The sequence below is a fragment of the Nipponia nippon genome, unplaced genomic scaffold (genome assembly GCF_047370975.1).
Source record: "Nipponia nippon isolate SJK-2023a ecotype South Korea unplaced genomic scaffold, ASM4737097v1 scaffold_3, whole genome shotgun sequence".
Lineage (NCBI taxonomy): Eukaryota > Metazoa > Chordata > Aves > Pelecaniformes > Threskiornithidae > Nipponia > Nipponia nippon.
Window position 1 is genome coordinate 32,661,997 of NW_028262347.1, and position 19,384 is coordinate 32,681,380.

The following is a 19,384-nucleotide window of genomic DNA, read 5'->3' on the forward strand; positions in this document are numbered from 1 at the left end:
ACCAAGCCTTACTTTGACAACTAAGGTTTGACAATTCCATGCATTACAACATATTCAGTGCTAGAACAAGCATTTTCTTCAAAAGCCATATTCTCCTTGATTTCAATTTCTTCTCTTTTTCTTGCATTCAAACTGAACCGTAGGACAGACTGCAGAAATGTTTTTGTATCTAGTTACGTTTTCTTAGTCTGCATTATCCTATGATAATCCCAATGCTGTTTATTTTGTCATTTATGTTTATTTATATGGGAAAACCTGGATACGCAGAAAGTGTGACTACAACAAAATTTCATTTTTAGCCATAAGGCTCACAACTAAGCTGTGCAGTGGTGGTTGGCCGGCTGTATAGCGAGAAATTGGATGTGTGTGCACATGGATTTAGAACATAACAAAGGTTTAAGAGAACAACATCACATAAAACAAGAGCAGGATAGGTTACTCATTACCAGAGAATACTGACAAGACAGGAATCCATAGTTGCTATACATCAGAAAACAGAAGAAGTGGCCAGTGTCTCCAAAAGGACCGTGTTAACTTCCTCCTGCTTTCATCTGCAGTCTGAGTTGCTACACGCCTGTCTGTGTGAGCTTGGGAATTGCCTGCAAAATCCCCACTGAGGGCTATTCCTCGGTCACATGGAGGCATGAGAACTCTGCAGTGCCTTTAAACATTAGCAAACAAGAAAACTATGGCAACTTCATATACCTTGTTACATGTTTTAACTTGTCACATGGTGGAGATTTTGCTGGGTATCCCCAGGCTTGCAAGAATGCTGTAGGAAGGTGTGACTGTCACGGGAAACATATATTCTTGTTGGAGCTCAGAAAGAAAGATACTGAAGATGCTAAAAGATACTAAAGAAAGATACTATGAGGGTATAGAGGAAATCGGTGAGGGTACTGCAGCTATGGAGTGAATTCTGGGTGAAGCGTGCGAGACAGGCAGGGAGCCTTCAGCTAGAGTAAGGATGGCTAGTAAGGTAGTCATGGACAATAGGAAGAGGTAAGTAGGAAAAGATTATTCACTTCACATTACGAGAATGAAAGTACTCAGTAAAATTAGCAGACAGCAGCCTGAAAACTATCAAAGTAATACTCTTTTGCATGGCACAAAATGAAATTGTGGAACTTCCTGTGCCAGGATGTTGTGCAGGACAAAGTTACAACCTTGGTCTGTCAGCCCTTATTTAAAACGGTCCTATGTTCAGGGTTTGACTCAGGAGCTACTGAACAGAAGGTACAAAGTAGCTCAGGAGCTACTTCAGCACAAGTGGGAAAGAATAGAAGAGGAAAGTCATCTTCTGCATGCCATGATTTTTTTTTCCTTTCCACTCCATCTGTTACAGCCCACTGTTGGATCTTGAGCTGGAGTGCATCCTGAACTAGGAGAGGCCTTTGGTCTGACTCACTAAGGCTGACCCTACACTCCCAGCTTCAGGAAACGCCTGAATAATATTTAGTTGATGGACAAATGATTAGTTCTTCTTCTGAAACCCTTAAATACTTTCTTTACTGTTTTCAGCAGTTTGGATGTTACCCACCAAACAATGACTGACTTTTTAAATGTTTAAGGAAAAGAAGAAAAACAAATGTTCGTTCACTGTGCAGTTAGAAATACCTTTTTTAAGCAAGGTTTTGATTGCCACGGTTTCAGTAGCACCATCAATTCATCAATGAATTACAGGTCTGACATTCAAATTCAGTTTGGCTGAACTATTATTCTCCATTAATTTATCCAGTTGTTGAGATACATCATAGAGGTACTTTCAGTCTTTTTATTACACCAACACAGGAACACTATACTCCTTCACTTCTGTGAAACAAAATGCTTGGTATTTTATGTTCATTATACTCTACCATTAGGAGAAGATGGAAAAAATCCAAAAGATAATTATTTAACTCTCTTATGCTTAAGTGTAGCAACATAGCAAAAAAGAATATCACAGAAAAAATCACATGGCTCATAGAGTGAATGCCAAGATTAGTATTTTGCTTTAATAGTGTAATCCCTTTGATGCATAGTGATTTAATTTAATACAAATGCATATTCTGCTTTCACCTCTCAGTAGGACATTTAACTATTGAACTATATTTATACAGTATTTTTAATTGCTTTGAGAAATCAAACCCAGCCAAGTAGTGTTTAGAGTGATTTACAGTAATCTTTGGAAGACTCATCTCATTAATTTTTTTCCCTTAATAATCTTGCAGACGTGATCACAGGGGTGAAGGAATGAAGAAGGGAATACTTTCTAGTCATGACAATTCCGAAGTGTTTTCATTTTCAGTAGCAAGCCGTGGAACTGCATTATTCAAATCCTTGTGGTATTTTTCAGTCCAGTGGTTAACAAGCTGTCTTACTTTTTATGGGTGCCTTGGAGTGATGGTGTAGTCGTGCCTCTCAGTTTTCTGCACCTAACCTAGCCAGACTCCTTTTCTTCTCAGCAAGGGCAGTGATTCAGAAGTCCTAGGTTAGACGTCTGCTGTAACACACCTTTTGATGAAACCTCTCTCAAGAGAGACAAAACCCAGTGATTCTCTGGCAAAGGCAGCAGTGATAGTTTTCCAGTTACTTCAGTGGCAAAGTCGAGGCGACTTCAGGAACACTCTTTGGTAGTAATGAAGGTGCACAGCTCTTTAGTATTAAGGAACTATCACAGAGCCTAGTTCCTTTAATAAACACCAAGGTTTAGTGTGGTGGAGTGGGGTGATCTAACAGAGGTACAGAACTGTATAAAGAGCAGTTACAAAGATGATGAATCTGAAGATAATGGCAGAGGATATAATACAGGGCAGCGGCCAGAAATTGCAATCTGGGAGGTTCAGGCTGGACGTTAGGAAAAATTTCACCCAGAGGGTAGTGCAGCCCTGGAGCAGGTTACCCAGAGAGGCTGTGCAGTTCTCTTCTTGGGAGATTTCTGTGACTCAGCTAGGCAAAGCTGCAGCCGATGACATCCAGTGTTGGCGACAGGCCTGATATGAGTGGGAGGTCAGACCAGACAGCCCTAGAGGTACAACCAGGTACAACCAGGCGTTTTGCGCTCCTGCGAACCGTATAACTTCCAAACTTCAGATCCACTGACAGTACATTAAATGGTAAATGTTTCATTAGAAGCACAGTTTGTACTGTGATTATTTGGCAGGTTTGTATTCACGTATAAATAGATTTATTTGTTACTACAGATATAAAGAGCAGATAAAATCACATACTTGCTAACTCAAACATATCTTTTAAGTACCAGTGACCATGTAGGAAATACTTGTGTATGTTTTTGCCTTCTTTGCATAGTTATATTAAATAGTACATCTTATTACATACTGAAATTCTCCGTGCCTTTTTCAGAATACTTGAAAGACTTCAATGTCAAAATGTTCTTGCCTTTAAAGATTAATACCATATATTTTACCTTCACCATATTTCTCAAGCCTATTCGTAGAAGCAATAGATGGAGAGTTGACAACAGAGTTCTTAGAAGCAGGCCCAGGAAGAGTGCTACCTGGTCTGTCTTCTGTGCCTGTTCAACACAATTGTATTAAGCCAGTGGGAAGAGAGAGTAAATTTTCCTTTGCTTCTGTCAAAGTAGGAAATGTCAGAAGGATCCTTCATCTGAGTTCATGTGAATGTTTCAGAGTATGAAATTTGGTGCTTGTGGGTGTAGCTATAGAGTGGCTGAAGAAAGAACTTTACCAGGAGAGAAATTCTAACAGAAGATAAATTTGAAAATTTGTTCTCCAGAAGCGTGAAAATCTGCTTGATTTTTTGCTTTTTAACTTCTGGTGTTTTTAAATCAAGGCTGTGAGCCATTTTAGAAGGTGTGTTTTAGAAAAATCCATCTGCCTGGGCTCAGTACAGGAGAAACTAAGTAAAAGCCTACTTAAACTGTATTGTATGTGAGGCAATATTTCAATGATACAGGATATATATTAAAAAACATAGCGATCCTTTCTGTGCTTAAATTCTGTAACAGCATTATTTTCTAATACTGCAGAGTGGAAGTAAGTGAAATGTAGGATTTAACGTGGCAGCCTAAGTCACTCATCTGAACAGATGAGCAGCTGTTTAAAGCTGGGTTTAGGCACTGCTGGCTCATTTAGATATTATCTGTAAAAAAATGTTTCCCTCATTTACCTCTACATGAGAAGATTTTGTCTCTCTCTCCCTTAAACAAGTATTTCATTAATTTCTGAGTTGTTATTTTCTATAATAATAGCAGGCAGTGATGGGTAGTTTCAAATCCTTTTTCTGAAATTACACATTGTGGAGGTAAAAAGCTTTATCTGGCCTTAAAGGAAGCATTTGCAAATTGGAGCATTCCCAGTAAAGGTTCCGTATTAACCAGTGTACCTTTTCTCTGGTTTATGCAGCCTATGCAGTCCTCTAAGGTGCTTTATCTTGCCTATTCCTATCTCCCTTCTTTACCAGAGATTCTGCTACCCAGCTACCTTGGAAAAGTGTATTGATCTTTCTGGTTTAACAGTACCCAATTCTTCAAAGTATATCCTTATCAGTAAAAATTACATTATTTTGCTCTGGGGAGGCACATGCTAGACCAGATGTTTGCTTTCTTCCTTTCTTCAGTAACTTTCATGCCCGATTTAAGATTTTTCTCTGCCTTGCTGAATAGCAAGGCCACATTTAAGCTGAGCTGGCATGTTGGACTAACTTATTTTCTTTGGTGCTTCTCAGTCCACTAGTTGATTCTGCTGCATGTTTGCCACGTTGCTCCCCAGCCCTGGGTGAGTCCTGTTCCTGCTGTTTGTCTCCCTGCTCACTGCGCTGCTGCGCTCAGGGAGCAGAAGGAGGGAGGCTGCCCTTCACCTCCCTCCTTCTCAAGGGCTGCACGGTGGTGGGACTTACCTGTACGTGAAGACCGTGTAAGACACGGCCAGTTTCATGAGCGTGAGACCTGCGCTGTACTGTATGTGTGCTGTGGAGGGACGGTGGCCTTTCCCTGCCATGAAGCAAGCACTGTCATCCAGCCCACTGAGACTGGGCGCTTCCGCCCTTGTAGAAGCTGAGGGCATCCTTCTTCATCTTCTGATGTGTGAGGCAGGCTTCCAGGCTGAAAGATGAAGATTTTTAAGACAGGCTTTTAATGTACCTCAGTATTTATACATGCCACATTTGTTCCCAAGAACGCAAAAATTCCCAAACTATAGTGTTTTTCCCATTAATTCACCACCATTTTGCACCCAAAGAGTTTCTACTGTTCACTCATTGTACCGTGTGGTTGTTTAAATGTGGACTATTTGCAGGTGAAAAGGAGTGACACGTCTGGTGTATACTTGGGGTGAATTTATTTGTAAAAAACATTCACAAATCCCTATTTTATTGAACAAGGAGGAGCAGGTTCCTCGCTCAGAAATCCCCAGACATGCCAGCTGGCCAAAGAAGACCTGTCCTTTTTCTTCTTTTCAGGGTTACAATGAAACTTTCTCTTGTGGCTTCCCATTTTTTTCCTGAAAAATTATCCCTTTTTGGTGAAAAACCTGTCAATGACTCTCTCAGAGGATTCCTCTGAATGACTATCAACCATAATTTCTGAGGCAATGCAGAATACATTTATGTGGGAACATTCACAGGCAAGTGTTCTGCCACACCAGACAATCCGTGTAATCACAGATAAGCTTTTCTATAGGGGCGAGCTACCAAAACTCGCTCCAAGCTTCTCCTGCTGCAGGCAGTTTCCAACCGTGAACACCTCGTCCTAGCTGAGCACGATCCAGCCTTACTTGGCCTGGCAGTACTCCTGGTGCTGCTGGTGAGCCAGTTTGTCTAGAGTGACTGGTCACAACTGGAGAGACAGGGCAGATGCTGAGAGGTATGACAAGCCTTTAGGTCATATAAGCGATCCTGAAACTCACAAAATGCGTGTGAAGTACAGCTACAACTGTTGCCTGGGTCACAGAAGGACCCCCAGAGATTGTTCTTGCTATTATTTGTTGAGTGTACTGCTTTAAAAGAGTACATTTAAAAAATATTACCTGTGGTCTTCTATTTAACTCTCCATGCAAAAGAACATGTAATGAACAGTAACAGTGAAGGGGAAGAGGTAGCTGAGAAATAATTTACATTTATTGATAGTTAAGTAGGAGCCCACCGACTGAAAATTATCTCATTCCCTCAGTCCAAGGCATCTTTTCATTTTGGCAGCCCATGTTTGTAGCAGGGCCAGAGTCAATGGCAAAGAAGCCCCTGCAGCTGCCTGCTGACACAGCCAACACGCCAGGTGCCACTGCCAGAACAAAACAAAACATTTACTTGGCTCTGGCATATGGATCTTCAAGTAGGAGAAGACAGACTTAACCTCGTGGGGTGGACAAACAACCCAGACCACCAGCAGCCCTTCAAATACGTTTTTAAAATTCTCTCTCTTTTTCTTACAACAGGTTTAAAGCTGTTCCACAGATGCACAGCAAACCTTAACACGGCACAAAGCATGGGCAGATGCATAGGCAGCATTATTGCCATCCTATATATCTACTCTGCTGCAAAACAGTAATTCACAGGGTTGTGAATTACTCCATAGCGCCTTTCTTGAAAGGTTTATGGCACAGGCAAAAGGAAAATTTCCTCGTGCCCAAGCAAAGGTATTCCTAGACAAGAGAAGGTTGGACCCATGACTTAGCAATGATGCCAGTGATGCAAGATAAGGATATTCTAATTAGTTCAGTTATTTTCCATTTACCATGAACAGGGATAGCAGAATTTAAATCATGTCAGCTGATACTACCCATTTCTTTTGCAGTAGTCTTTTGTGGAAACAATATTTCCAGCTGGGATAAATGGAATTTCTTTTCAAAAGCCAATTGACAGAACTACAAACCCACTCACTTATATTATGTGGTTTAGTTTAACCTGAAGAAATCACATTTTCTCCTTTCCTGCTTTTCTGTTCTACCTGGTAAATATGAAAACACTCGAAAAACAGATATTAATGAAGCCTAATAGATGCTAAAGAAACTAACAAACAGAGCAGGCAAAAATCCCTTTTTTTTCAGGTGGCTCAGTTTCTTCCCAGAGAAGTGGGTGAGCTTAGTTAGAAGCAAGGAGAACAGAATAGAACAAGGCTTTGCATTTACCTTTCTTGAAACAAAAAAGAGAGCTATAAAAACAGACAGTCCTGATGGAAGATGAGTCTTGGGTCCTGGACCAAAAGGAGAATATTATTTACAGGAAAATGGGTAGGAGTTTGGCCATTCTTTCAGAAAAAAAGAAATCTACTTTGCAAAACAGACACAAAGGCAGACTCATTTCTTAACAAGTTACAAAATTTACATTACAAACTTAAATCCTTTATGAACTATATAAAATACCAGTCCTGGTAAGAAAAATTTCTCTTGTCCTTACTCTTACTAAATCTGTGATAACTTGTGTAATGAAAAATGTGTTGCAGCAGCTGTATCATTCATGTTGCCAATCTGCCTCTACCTGAACAATTTGTGCAGCACGAGAGGAGCAGATCTGTAGAGAGAAACAGCGGCATTGAGGATCCAGCTCGACACCCTATGATCATGTCAGGTTTTACTTTGGACTACCTCTAATCTGGTCCTGCACAGGGTATCCAAGACAGCTCCACAGTGCGAATTAAACCCCAATGAAGGGGACAGCTGAGATATACTCCTTTAAAAACACACTCCTTCTCAAACTAGGGCAGTCATGTAGACATCCTCCTTGATGTTCAGTACCTGGAAACTCAGAAAACTGACGTCATTTAATACAAATTAATTCTTGAACAATCTTCCTTGACAACAAAAGCAGAGAAGAGTTTTGCCACAACAGGATTAGCTGAGGAATAGCTTCAAGTTTGTGAATGTTGGCAGGGCAAACACTTTTCCACCGAGAAAGAGAAGTTCTTCATGTATGACAGCTTCACAGATGACCAGTAAGTAATTTCCTGGTTCACAGATCTGATGACAGTAAGATTTCTAAACAGGCCTCTAGATTTTTTTTTTTACAATCCAGTATAAAAAGATACTGATGTTGGGAAAAGGGCCAATAATGTCATATCTTAAAGATAAGTAACATTTAAAGAAAATAATGACGTATTTTTAATAGCAAATTGTTACAAAGGCTTGGGAAATAGCCAAATTGTTTTAATGCCTGTTTCATTTAGGCATTAAATTGATTTCATTACTTTTGAATATAATTGGAAAAATGTTGCATACTGTTCAAGATGTCAGTAAAATCCAGGATCTTATTCAGAAGTGTGAAATATTTCATCCTAGACTTTATGTGATTGAGATGATGGCTACAGAGAATTTAAAATACAAATAGAAAGCTGTGGATGAGTGGGACGTTACCAGGAGTTCCTGTGATATGTAAAGGTCTTGCTGAAGAAAAACCCATCCAGCAGCTGTTCTCTTCATTTACTCAGATAAACAACCACTTGTGAGAAAGGCTGCTGAGAACAGGAGGCATGAAAAAAGTTAGGTTAACTGCATGCATCTCCTACAAACTGTATTCAATTTTAAGCTACATTCTGAGTAGATGTTTCTGTAGATACTTGTCCTAGGCTTAAAAATATCAACTACAGGAACTCCATAGCAGACAGTAGCTGGTCTCTATGGGAATATGGCAAGATTTCACAACTTCTTTTGCTTGGGGCTGTTGAAGAAAAAACAAATTTAAGGTGTGCATTTCATTGTTGATTTGAAAGAAATGAGGACTCTTGACATGAAGTCCACACATGGTGTATTAGAGTGGTAGTTAGGTCACGTGAGACTGCTTTGGTTTTGGCCTTGACTTTGATGACTGTAGCTTGCAATTGCACGCACACTGGATATGCAAGATGCTGGTTGAGAGGAGAGATCACACATTATAAGACTGAGGAGAGAATGAATCTTTAGGTGCTAAATATATCCAGCTCATACCTAGCCAGACTTCAGAAGGAGCTTAATAATCCTTGTGTTTTAATTTACATCCACATGTTTATTTGTACACATTCATTAAGTCTTTATCTGGCGTTTCTCTAGTTTTTAAAGATTGTTAAAACTGACAGATCACAATTGCATTACCGCACAGAATTAAATCTTGTAGTCTGTACTCAGGCAAAACTTACATTAATTTCCATTCGTGAGCTGCAGGAGTGTACTGGCTGTCATGCACTGGTGACTGGTGTTTCAAGTGAAGTATGGTTCCTGACATGTGGGTCAGTAATCTAACAAGAAAAAAGAAGAGATGATCTGTTTAATGTGCATTTGTCCTCCTAATGTCCTGTTCATGTGCTGTCTAAGGGTAGGATTTGCTTCATTGCGGAGAGCTGTTACACATATCTCTGCAACAGTGCCTAAACCTTGTAAGGAACTGCTGTAATGGGGTGAATTGCTAACTATTAATTCTGGAGCCAGTGATCACATCTCGGGGAAGATTTATTATTCCTTTCTCTTTCCTGTAGAATAGTTACATGCAAATAAAAATTTCCTCATACTTGCTCATCATTTAACTTCACCAGAAGCATTCAAAATATGAGTTTAGTTGTGTCTTTCCAACTGCATTATCCTGGTCTGACAAAGGCAGAATACATTTTCTGTGGATATTCTTAAATATGAAATCTGGATTTTTTTTTTCTATGGCTATTATTCATTTATTAAGAACCACTACTTTGATATTTAGGGATAAAGACTCCAGAAAAGATTAATGTGTCTCATAAATCACTAAAAAGTACAGATAAATATACCCCCATGCTTTCACGTTGCCAAAATGTGTAGTTGCTCTCCATGAGAATATGTTCGAACATACGTTCATCTTAAGCATAAAATTCATTGAGGTGGATATACTGCTTCCTATGGAAAAATGTACTATTCATCAAAATGTGCTTTTTACAGCTGAATTGAGCTGATGAAGAAGGATTGCTAGGTCTTTTGTCTTGGTTTTCCAAGTGCTTGGATATCAGAAAGGACTTAGGAAGAAATCTTGACTTCAGAGAGCAGTAGGGGAAAGGATGGGTATGGGAGCAGAGAAGAGTTTTTAGGCATCAGAAGCAAGAGAAAAAGGGTGGAGTTTAGTTTGGGGGACAGGGAAGAGCGCGGAGCAGCAGAAAGACTTGATGTGAGTGAGGACCAGAGTCTAGAGGAGGAGGGTGGCAGACCTAGAAAGAAGGGGGACAATAACAAGAATACAGCTGAAATTGAAAATAAATTCTGTAGGGAAAGCCCTAAAATTCTGGCTTCAGGGCAGATGCTGTGGACTTTCTCCATGGTGGGACAATGGAGAAACCAGGATCATGTAAAAACACATTTCCACCTTCTGTGGTAGAAACAGGAGGGGAAATAGTTGTCTCCGTCTTGGAGGCTGTCTTCTGAATATATCCCTGATGGGGTCTGCATAGAGCTTCAGCCATGGGTCAGGACACACTGCCTTTCAGATCTGCCTTTCTAATAGCACTTAAATTCACTACTAAAAGCCAACTGTAAACACGTCAGGCCTTCTGTTTGCTAGAGGCTTATGGTCCACTTTTTGTTAATGATTTGGTAGGTGACAAGCTGTACATACGCGCATACGGACAGCTGTAGGCACATCCTCTCGTGCGGTATGCGGTCACCTCATAAGCATACTTCTGTTCCTGGGCTGGGGAGGGCACACTCCTCTAACACCTTCTCTAGAGAGATCTTGGATGAAAGGTGTCTTTAGACCCAGCTCTCTCCAGTCATACACATGTACTATGCATCTGGTGGAACATGATTGTTCCCGCTGTACCAATGCTCAGGATTTAGTTGGGAAGTACTGTCACAAGCCAGCTGTGGGGAAAGGAGACTGAGCGCTCTAGTTTGAGACATGCTCCCAACTGGCTTTCCGAACAACTGCCTGAAAACTGCTGTTGTTTGGAGTGGGGCTGTTTAAAGCCAAATGAGGAGAGGAGATAGTGCTGTGAACATGGGGAGCTGCAGATGAAGGCTCAATTAAATGACTGCAAAGAGGAGAAGCATCCTTAGGCACGCCTTGTTTGGGGGACAAAGCCTTCAGCTTGGACCTGCAAATAGTACACGTATGGGACATCAGAGAAGGTGCTGATCAGAAGGAAGTCAAACCCACAGTGTATTGAGACATACTGTGAAAAGGCCATCAGAAAAAATCCCTGCAATTATGTATGTAGGAACCACAGATGACTAAATACCATCACTTCCATATACCCACAGCTAACCAATGAGCCAGGGAACTCTGGAGTTTTCTGATTTGGACTTAATCCACAAATTTTATAAGAAATGGTTTTTTGTTATCAGTCAGTTTCATTTCCATCTAGTTTCCTTCTTTCTCCTTATTATTGTGGGTAGGAAATACTGTGAGAAATAAATGCTTGAAGATAACTTACAAATATTTATTTGGCCAAATTCTGATTTCAAACCAGCATTTGTTTCACACTCAGGATCTTGTTTTGCTAACTTATAATTAATAAAGCACCTTATTAATAGGAGGTTTGAGATAGACAGAAAATGAAGAATTAAGCTCTTTATTTATCCTGAAAGATGCAGAAACTTCTGTGGCAGACACGTAAAACCTACAGATCTGTCTTTCTAGGAGCCTGCATGGTGCTGGGCCAGATGATGTGATTTACTTGTCCTTGCAAGAGGTCTGATGAGAAAATGTGAATGCTCTTTTGGGACTTTACATTCTATGAAAGAATACTTGAAATTTGTCATACTGTGCCTGTTGTTAGCTAAAACAGGGCCGCCTGCTGAAATCCGTGCTGTTTGGTTCGCATGTTACCTTTTCAGTCTGGTTTTTCCTCATTTAGAAGAATATTTGCTGGAGAGCTGTGAAGTGGGTTGGTTCCAGCAGCTCCTCAGGACTGTCGCCACCAGCTGCAAGCACTTCTGTCCTTAGCCTGTGTCCACCAGCAAGGCGAGCAGTAAGCTGGGTCCCACATTGCCCACCTACACGCTACTCTCCTGACCTAGACGAGCCCAATGCGATGAAAGAGTAGACCGTTCTCCAGCTCCTTTGGCCCATCTCCAGGGCTGACAGGCAGGCTGCCAGTCAGTATCAGTTTGGCTGGGTCATTTTCTCATGTTGATGCTTCTTAACAGGGAGCTGGACCATGGCAACACAAGCCATTTAACATAACACCAATTCTTATGCCTGTTTGCCCGAGCAAGTCATGTAAAGTTTGTAAGCTGTCAATTAATATTTTTTGTCTTAAAATATTTGTTTAAGAAAGACCTTTGTGACTTTAAGAGACATAAATGTGTAAATGCCACACTGCTAGAAGTCAGCCATCTGGACTTTGTAATCTGGCAGGTAAACAAACGGACCAGGCTCTTTGACATCTCTCAGATTATTGCTGATCATAGGAACATTAACATTTCCAAAGGTGTCTCTTTGCTTCGTCACATTTGAAAGACTCCATTAATTTTGTTTTCACATGTTTAAATATTTATTTTGACCTTTTACCTCCTGGTATAACCTCCTGGCTTGTTGGACCGGCCAAATGAAAATAAGCTGATGTGTTCTGAATGGCCTTGCTGCTTGTATAAACACGCTGCATAAACAGCTCTGGCAGAACAAAAGAGCGAGTCCTTCGCTGTACTGTAGCAAATCTCTTTGTCCGTTTCAGATTATCCATACAGGTAGGGGCCGTGCTGAGATACGCCAGCTGGTTTTCCAGCCTTCGTACCCTGCGTTCTTGCTCGCATCCAGGGTTGTTCCCCCCCCCGCCATGAGTAATACTGAAGTAAGACCAACACCGTGTTGTTATCTGTTTGATGCGCAGGTGCCACCGCTGGAGTACCGCCTCTGCTCCTGGTCCTGCTGGTGCCTGCCCTGGGTGTCCTCGCCTGCTCGGGATTCTGAATGTAGCTGGATTTACCTTGTCCTCCGCCTAACACAAAGGACTCCCTTTGAAGATGAGGACCACGACTCTTTTTGATTCCTGTGGCACCATCCTAAGCCAAATAAATTACCCCTTAAAATAAATTACCCTACCGATTTCCTATGAACTTTAAGAGGACTGAGGCATCCAGGAACTCCTTCATGAAGTAAATCAACTTTTGAAAGGCTAAGAAATATTTTTAACTTGTTCCAATATGCCTTATAAAACACTTATGCTGATCTGTGACAGTTGCATGATTCGGTCCAATGGGGCAAGTTACAGTGTTAAAACCCAATAACATAGGCTGTACAGTGAAAGTAAAATCACCATACGTAGGTGCTTTAACTTGAATAACAAATTGTGAAATATAATAGAGATTGAAATGTTGATTGTATGTGATAAATGTAAGAGTACTACGTCTGTCTGTACTATCCTATATGTTTTGTGTACTACATATTTTTGAATGGCCCCATCATCATTTATTGGGATTACTGGTTTTTAGAGAGACAGTCAAAGCAAAAACGTCATTTTTTTAGAGCTATATTTCTTGAGGCTATTGGATAGAATTCGAAGGACTTGAAATAAAAGTCAGTGTCAAGGAATTTTTTATTTTAAAGTTGTTCAGAACACCCGAGACACGCGTAGCATGCTCAGCTTAAAGGAATTGCCCTGTACTTCACTGACACGAGATTTACCCTATTCTTTTCTTAAAACAGTTCTGTTTGAAAAATTCCCGTATGGTCGTTGTTGCTGATTTTAGGAGTGAAATGTCAGCTTTCAGGGAAGCAGCGTAATGTATTGGTTTTGATTTAGTATTATTACTATTATTATTATTAAGGTAGCAATATAACACTTAGGAGTTTGGAGATGGAGTCCATGTTAAGATCAGCCAAGTGGACCATGAAATGGTAGGAAACGTATGTTATTTTTTAAAGTGAAAAGATTTAAAATATAAAAAAAGAAAAAGATATACAATAAATGGCAAAAACAGAGTAGCACAGTAAAAAAATTATTATATTTACATTTTTATGCTGCAGATGCCAGGTGTTACCTTCCTGTAGTGAAGGTGTACATTTGGGAGAATTATATGCTTTTTCAAGAACTTGATATTATTCTAATGTTCATAGTGTTGTAAATAAGAGTTTTAAAGTTCTGAGACCGTCTCCCTATTTGATAGAGTCCTGAATGATCCAACTGTGTGTTAATACATGACAGTCAGATCCCAACTGTTAGTCGAATCTGAGTGTTTACTATGGCCTTTGCAAAATGGGAACTCGATTAGAGATAATGTTTTTGTTCTGACTGTGTCTAGAGTGTTTCAGTGTTGGGTTTTTTTGTTGGTTTGTTTGGGTTTTTTAAGTTGTTAAAGAAATGCACATTCCTTTCATTTTCCATGGTGTGCTGGGAATTAGTTTGAGTGTGAATGTTGAAGAAACACAGTGATATTGAATCTGCTGGCTCAAGTAATAGTGCAATGTCTGATGCTTCAAGAATTATAAGCTTTGAATCATATTTTATTAGCACAACCTTGCTAGCTACTTAGAAATAGATTTTATCTTTTTAGAACTGATACTGTAGAGGTCCGTAATAATATTTACATGAAGCAAGAATAGGTCTATTAATAATTTACACCCCCTTCTTTTATTTGTATAATTTTGTACTATATATTTACATGTAAAAGTGTAGAGTCTTCATTAAGAAATATCAATAATAATACTGGTTTAGTTTAATTTTAACTATTTGTTACAAGACGAAAATTTTTTAAATAGGTGAAAGTGATAACTTCCCTATAGAGGAATGTCAAAGTGTCAAACACTACTGAGTTTCATAAATTGTATAATTATTTGAAAGAGAAATGAGCTGTCTTCATACATAAGAAACGAATATGCTGTAAGCCTTCTGTACAAAAAAATGTGGTTTATTGTGTTTCAGTTGGTTTGGTTCTTTTGCAGTACGACTCATTTTTATATAATCTACAACCACAGCTAAATCTTTTGCCAAATGCATGATTGCCTTTTCCTTTTCTAATACATGCTGTAAAAAGCAAAACTGTTCCGTTTTTGCATGGAAGTGACCTGGGAGGGAAAGCCACTTCTTTTTTTAAATCAGCAACACAGATGAGGTAGGTCTCAAATACTGATCAGATAGTTGGAGATTTTTCTGTTTCACATAATTGCGTAAATTTGACTGGGACCTGCAGTTTCAAATTGTTGTCAAGAAAACCTAACTAATGTATCATCTGTTTTAAAACGCAAGGTTCTTAATTAAAGTTTATATAGATAGACATATTTGTTGTTTCTTTATATTTCAGGAGACTTGATATTACTATGATTTGATACTGATGAATATTGAACTGTTTTTTTAGTTACTTTTTATCTTTTTTTTTTTTTTTCAAATGAGTAGAGCAGGACCGTGCTTTGTCCTTTTTATGAATGAAAAGTAAATTACAATTAAATAAATGTATTAATGTTACTCAAAATATAACAGCTGTCTTTTGGATTGGAGCTTTCTAATTTCGTAACAGTGCTGTGGTCATCTGTGACAGTAAAGGTGTGGATGGAATGAGGTCCTGTGTGCCCCTGCCTTGCCTTCTTGTGGGTTTTGCTGGAGTTAAAGAGCTTTTGTGGGATAAGGGTGGCTGTTTTGCTTCGGTTATGGGTCATGTAGATAGAAAGATTTCCTTAACATCAGTGACAGAGAGTCTCCCGAGACCTCTTCAGCATTTTTGGAAGCAAGAGTTAACCAAGCAGAGTATTTTTTTCCGGTAATGTTTTCTACTCCAGTAGATACATTACAAAGGTGGCTGAAATGGCAAAACTTTGTACTGATTAAATGCTGTGTGTGATCACAATCATTTCAAGAGGTGACATCGAGTGTAACTGACTGAGATACCGCCTGTCTTTGAGGGGTCACATTCAGGCCCTAAAACGCACAAAACGTGGCGTATAAGAAGCTGGTGAAGCTGACGGTCATATTGCAGAACTTGGTTTCATTTGTCTTAAGAGACAGCAAATGAGAAGAGTCAATGAGAGAATGTGTTCCTCGTGCCCCGCGCCTAACAGACTGCCCGGTCAATGGAAGCAGGACTCAGACCTGGGGAGGAGGAGATTGTTACTACTTTGATTAGGTACATTTTGTATTTTTATCTTGGTCTCTAAGAGAAATAAGGGTTTGAGTGTCTGTCTGCCAGTTCTCTGTTAATGATTTCGAACTTACTGGGCGGTGGCAGACAAATTCAGTAGCTATCTTCCTGAAGAAAGTCATAGTCTGAGTAGAAGGTAGAGATTTAAATCAGGAATTTGCATTGAAGGCGGCTGCAGCATGGCCGCTGGTCTTACCTGTTCTGTTCGGCCTGGCGGATGCCCGGCCAGCAAACACCTGAAAGCCAGGTAGGGCTCGCCTTGCTCCTGCCTTCCCCAGGGGCTGGACATCGTGGGATGAGCGTCGGCTGAGGGGAGGCCCGCGCACACGGCGCTGCAGGAGGCAGAAGCTGAGATCCTGGCAGCGACACAGCGAGGAGGGGAAGACCGGGGCACAGAACATAAACCCATGGGAGAAAAGGTTCATTCTTTCCACCCTTCGAAGAACAGCTTGGTTTTGTTTGTGAGACAACTTTGTTTCCAGACTTCAGAGCCTCTAGCTACAGAAGATGATAAAAAATATGGCTTTAAATATTAGATAACTGGCTGAAGACCAGATCTTCCAGTCTTGATCTGCCTCAGCATTGCATAAAGCTACACTTCCTATTGGAATTAAAATAAAAATAACAGACATCAGGTAATACCCAAATACATTCCAGTACAGCTCTTGAAATAGTTCCAAATGCTATTCTGTGGAGATTCTGTTTATTTAAATACATCACAGAAACGTCTGTCTTTCGGGTTACGACAGTACAACATGGGCTAAGGATATTCCTTTGGCAGTAGTATCAATTTCTGTAGCTTCTAGCACTTGTGTATGCTCCATCCTTGCACACGTCGTCCAGTGGAATCTTTTTACGGTGTTAGGACATGGGCCCTATGTGGGAACCACCTGCCTTCTGCACAGAGCAGCGAGGTCTTGCAGAAGAAGATTGCCCCTCTCCATTTCTTCCAGAGATGACCCATTTTTCTTCAACTTTTCTACCACTCGCTGCTTTTGTTTTGTCATTTTAACATCCTTCTTATTTCCAAAAACAGAAGAAAGGACAGAAAGCACAAAAGTCCACATGAATGGGAAACAAAAAATAATGTTTACATCTCAAGCAGAAGTAGCACTGTCTTTCCTCTTCTTGACAGGCCAACATGTTTTTCTTCTACCTGGATGCCAATTAACCAAGTCTGCTCTAAAGGATGTCTTGAAAAGACACATGAAAAGTGTTTCCTTCACCTTAGTTGATGTTGACTCTGGTCTATCTCTTGATTAATATGGATGACACTGGAAATTGTGCCAATTTTAGTTCCCCAAAAGACTTAGAGAACTCATGGTTTAGCAGGTAACTTCCACAGGCAACCCCCAGTGAGCACACTGATGAGTGGATTTCACAGGTCTCTATTTAAAGAGCCTGATAGTCTCTTTAAAACCCGATGCCTTTGGTATTTAGTGCGTTGTCACAGCCACTGTCTGCTTCACAAAAAGGTATGAAAACATTTCTTTCTCTCCCAAAGGAAGCAGCAGAAAAGGCACAGTGCCTTCTGATTCCTAGAGCGATCTGTTTCCGAGGATTTGAACCTACTTGCTGCCCTCTACTCACGGCGGATCACAGTGTAGCAATACAGCCCTTCTGTATTTTAATATTAGGCTTGGTCAGCGCTCGGGAGTTGTGGCAGAGCCGTGCGTCATCTTGGAGAGAAAAGAATCAGACAACGCCCAGCCCAAAATGCTGGGTCAGCAAAGCGTCTGCCATAAATGCAGCTATGCTGGCATGGGGTTAACTGGTGTGAGGTGGGAAAGTGGGATAATTACCCTGGCAAAAAATGTCTGTCACAGAGGCCCAGCACCTGCCAGGAGGAGGCGATCGACAGGCTGGCAGCAGAGGCACGGGGCTGGAGGCTGGTTCCCCTCAGGAGGTTCACCCCAAGAGCGCTGGGAGGGACGGTACAGGTGCACAGCTCCAACTGCAGCCATGCCTGTGCCCGGGAGTATACCCTGCCCTGGACGGCGCTAAGGGATGAGCGCGGAGAGGAGAAAATTAAAGACCTGCTTGACTTCTCCCTCTTCCCCACCCTAGTCCACAGCCAGCACTGGTAATGGTTTTCAGAGGGAACTCTCCTCTGCAACCACATGAAACAGCTGCATTTATAGGAAACTTAACCTCATCCTATATTAGACGAGTAAATAGGACAGACAAATCACTCCCCCAAATGTGCTTGCCCACTGGCTATGAAGGAGGCATAGCTCTAAATGGTAGCTATCTGATGCAACATGCAACAACATGCAAGATCAGATGCTGGTAAAAAGGCACATCTAAACAGAGAATACGAAGGTATTGGCTGGGCATCGTCCCCTCTAGATGGCTGTCACAGTGTCACCTCCATCCTTCAGTTATTTGTCACTGCTGAAAGCAGCGCATAGCAAAGTGTTTCTATGGCCTTGAGACAGCCCAGTGCCAGCCCTCCTCTTCTCCGCTGTCTGCTCAGCTCCAGGCAAATTCAGATCCTCGCTGGTGGTCCAGTGGGCACGCGGCGCCAGGCTGGCAGGTGCCGCAGTCAGCAGGGCTGGACGGCACCGAGGGGTCATTACCCAGCTGCAGGCCGGCGTTTCAGCCTTCGGGCAATGCCTGGTTGGCGGGACCCCAGGGTGGTGGAGGGCACGCAGGCGAGCGGGGCGGTTGTCCTCAGAGCACCAGGCCTCTGGCCAGCCATGGGGAGGGTGATCTGGCCTCAGAAATGATGCATTCAGCGCAAGACACTGAATTCTCCTCCCACCCCAACGGGAGGAGAGGAGCAAATATTTTCCCAGATTAAGGCCCACGTCATGTGAACAGGGAGGACTGCAGCGCCCGGCGGACGAGCGGAGCAGGCAGCGTTCCCCTTGCAGCTGAGCCCTGAAGCGAGCAGGCTTTAGGAGCACGCAGCACGGGCGGCTCCGACCCCCGTGCCAGTAACCGGATTAGCTGCGCGGTGGCGTTCATTTCTGATTCTCACAGGGAGAAAGATATAAAAGCACAAAGTTCCCAGAGGCACTCAGCTCGAGGGATTTATCCTGTCCAGACAGCTCCCCGTGAGCAGCCGCTCTGCAGCACGGTAGCACTCGTGGGACACGGCGGCTGATTTGTACTGGTGGAGCAAAATGGTGTTTCCACTCTGCTAAAAACCTCGTCCTATCCACACCAGGGCTGTTGTATCCAAACGGCCCGTTAGACACTGTCCCTGGCCGGCGCTTCTCCCAGGATTGGTTTTTGGATGGCTCAGCCCCGAGCCATGCCAGGGCCCCTTGCAACCGCTTGGCAGCGGAGGTGTCTGTGTCCTGGGGCTGGCACTACCAGATACACGGGTTTTTTAGTTTTCTGTTCAAAATCTTCAGGATGACTGTAGGTTCTGCAAAGCTCAGCTCCTACTACTCGCTTACCTGTATCTGCCGTTCGGAGTGGGATGG

The 19,384-nt window shown here is 41.7% G+C and overlaps 1 protein-coding gene across 1 annotated transcript in view; it reads left to right on the forward strand.

Moving 5' to 3' along the window:
• Positions 1-15,092, forward strand: part of CNTN1 (contactin 1) — a 270,079-nt gene extending 254,987 nt beyond the window's left edge. The window contains exon 24 of the mRNA XM_087766507.1: positions 12,710-15,092. Within this exon, the coding sequence (XP_087622633.1) occupies positions 12,710-12,789 (80 nt within the window). The 3' untranslated portion in view covers positions 12,790-15,092. The remainder of the gene's footprint in view (positions 1-12,709) is intronic.
• The last annotated feature ends 4,292 nt before the right edge of the window (positions 15,093-19,384 follow it).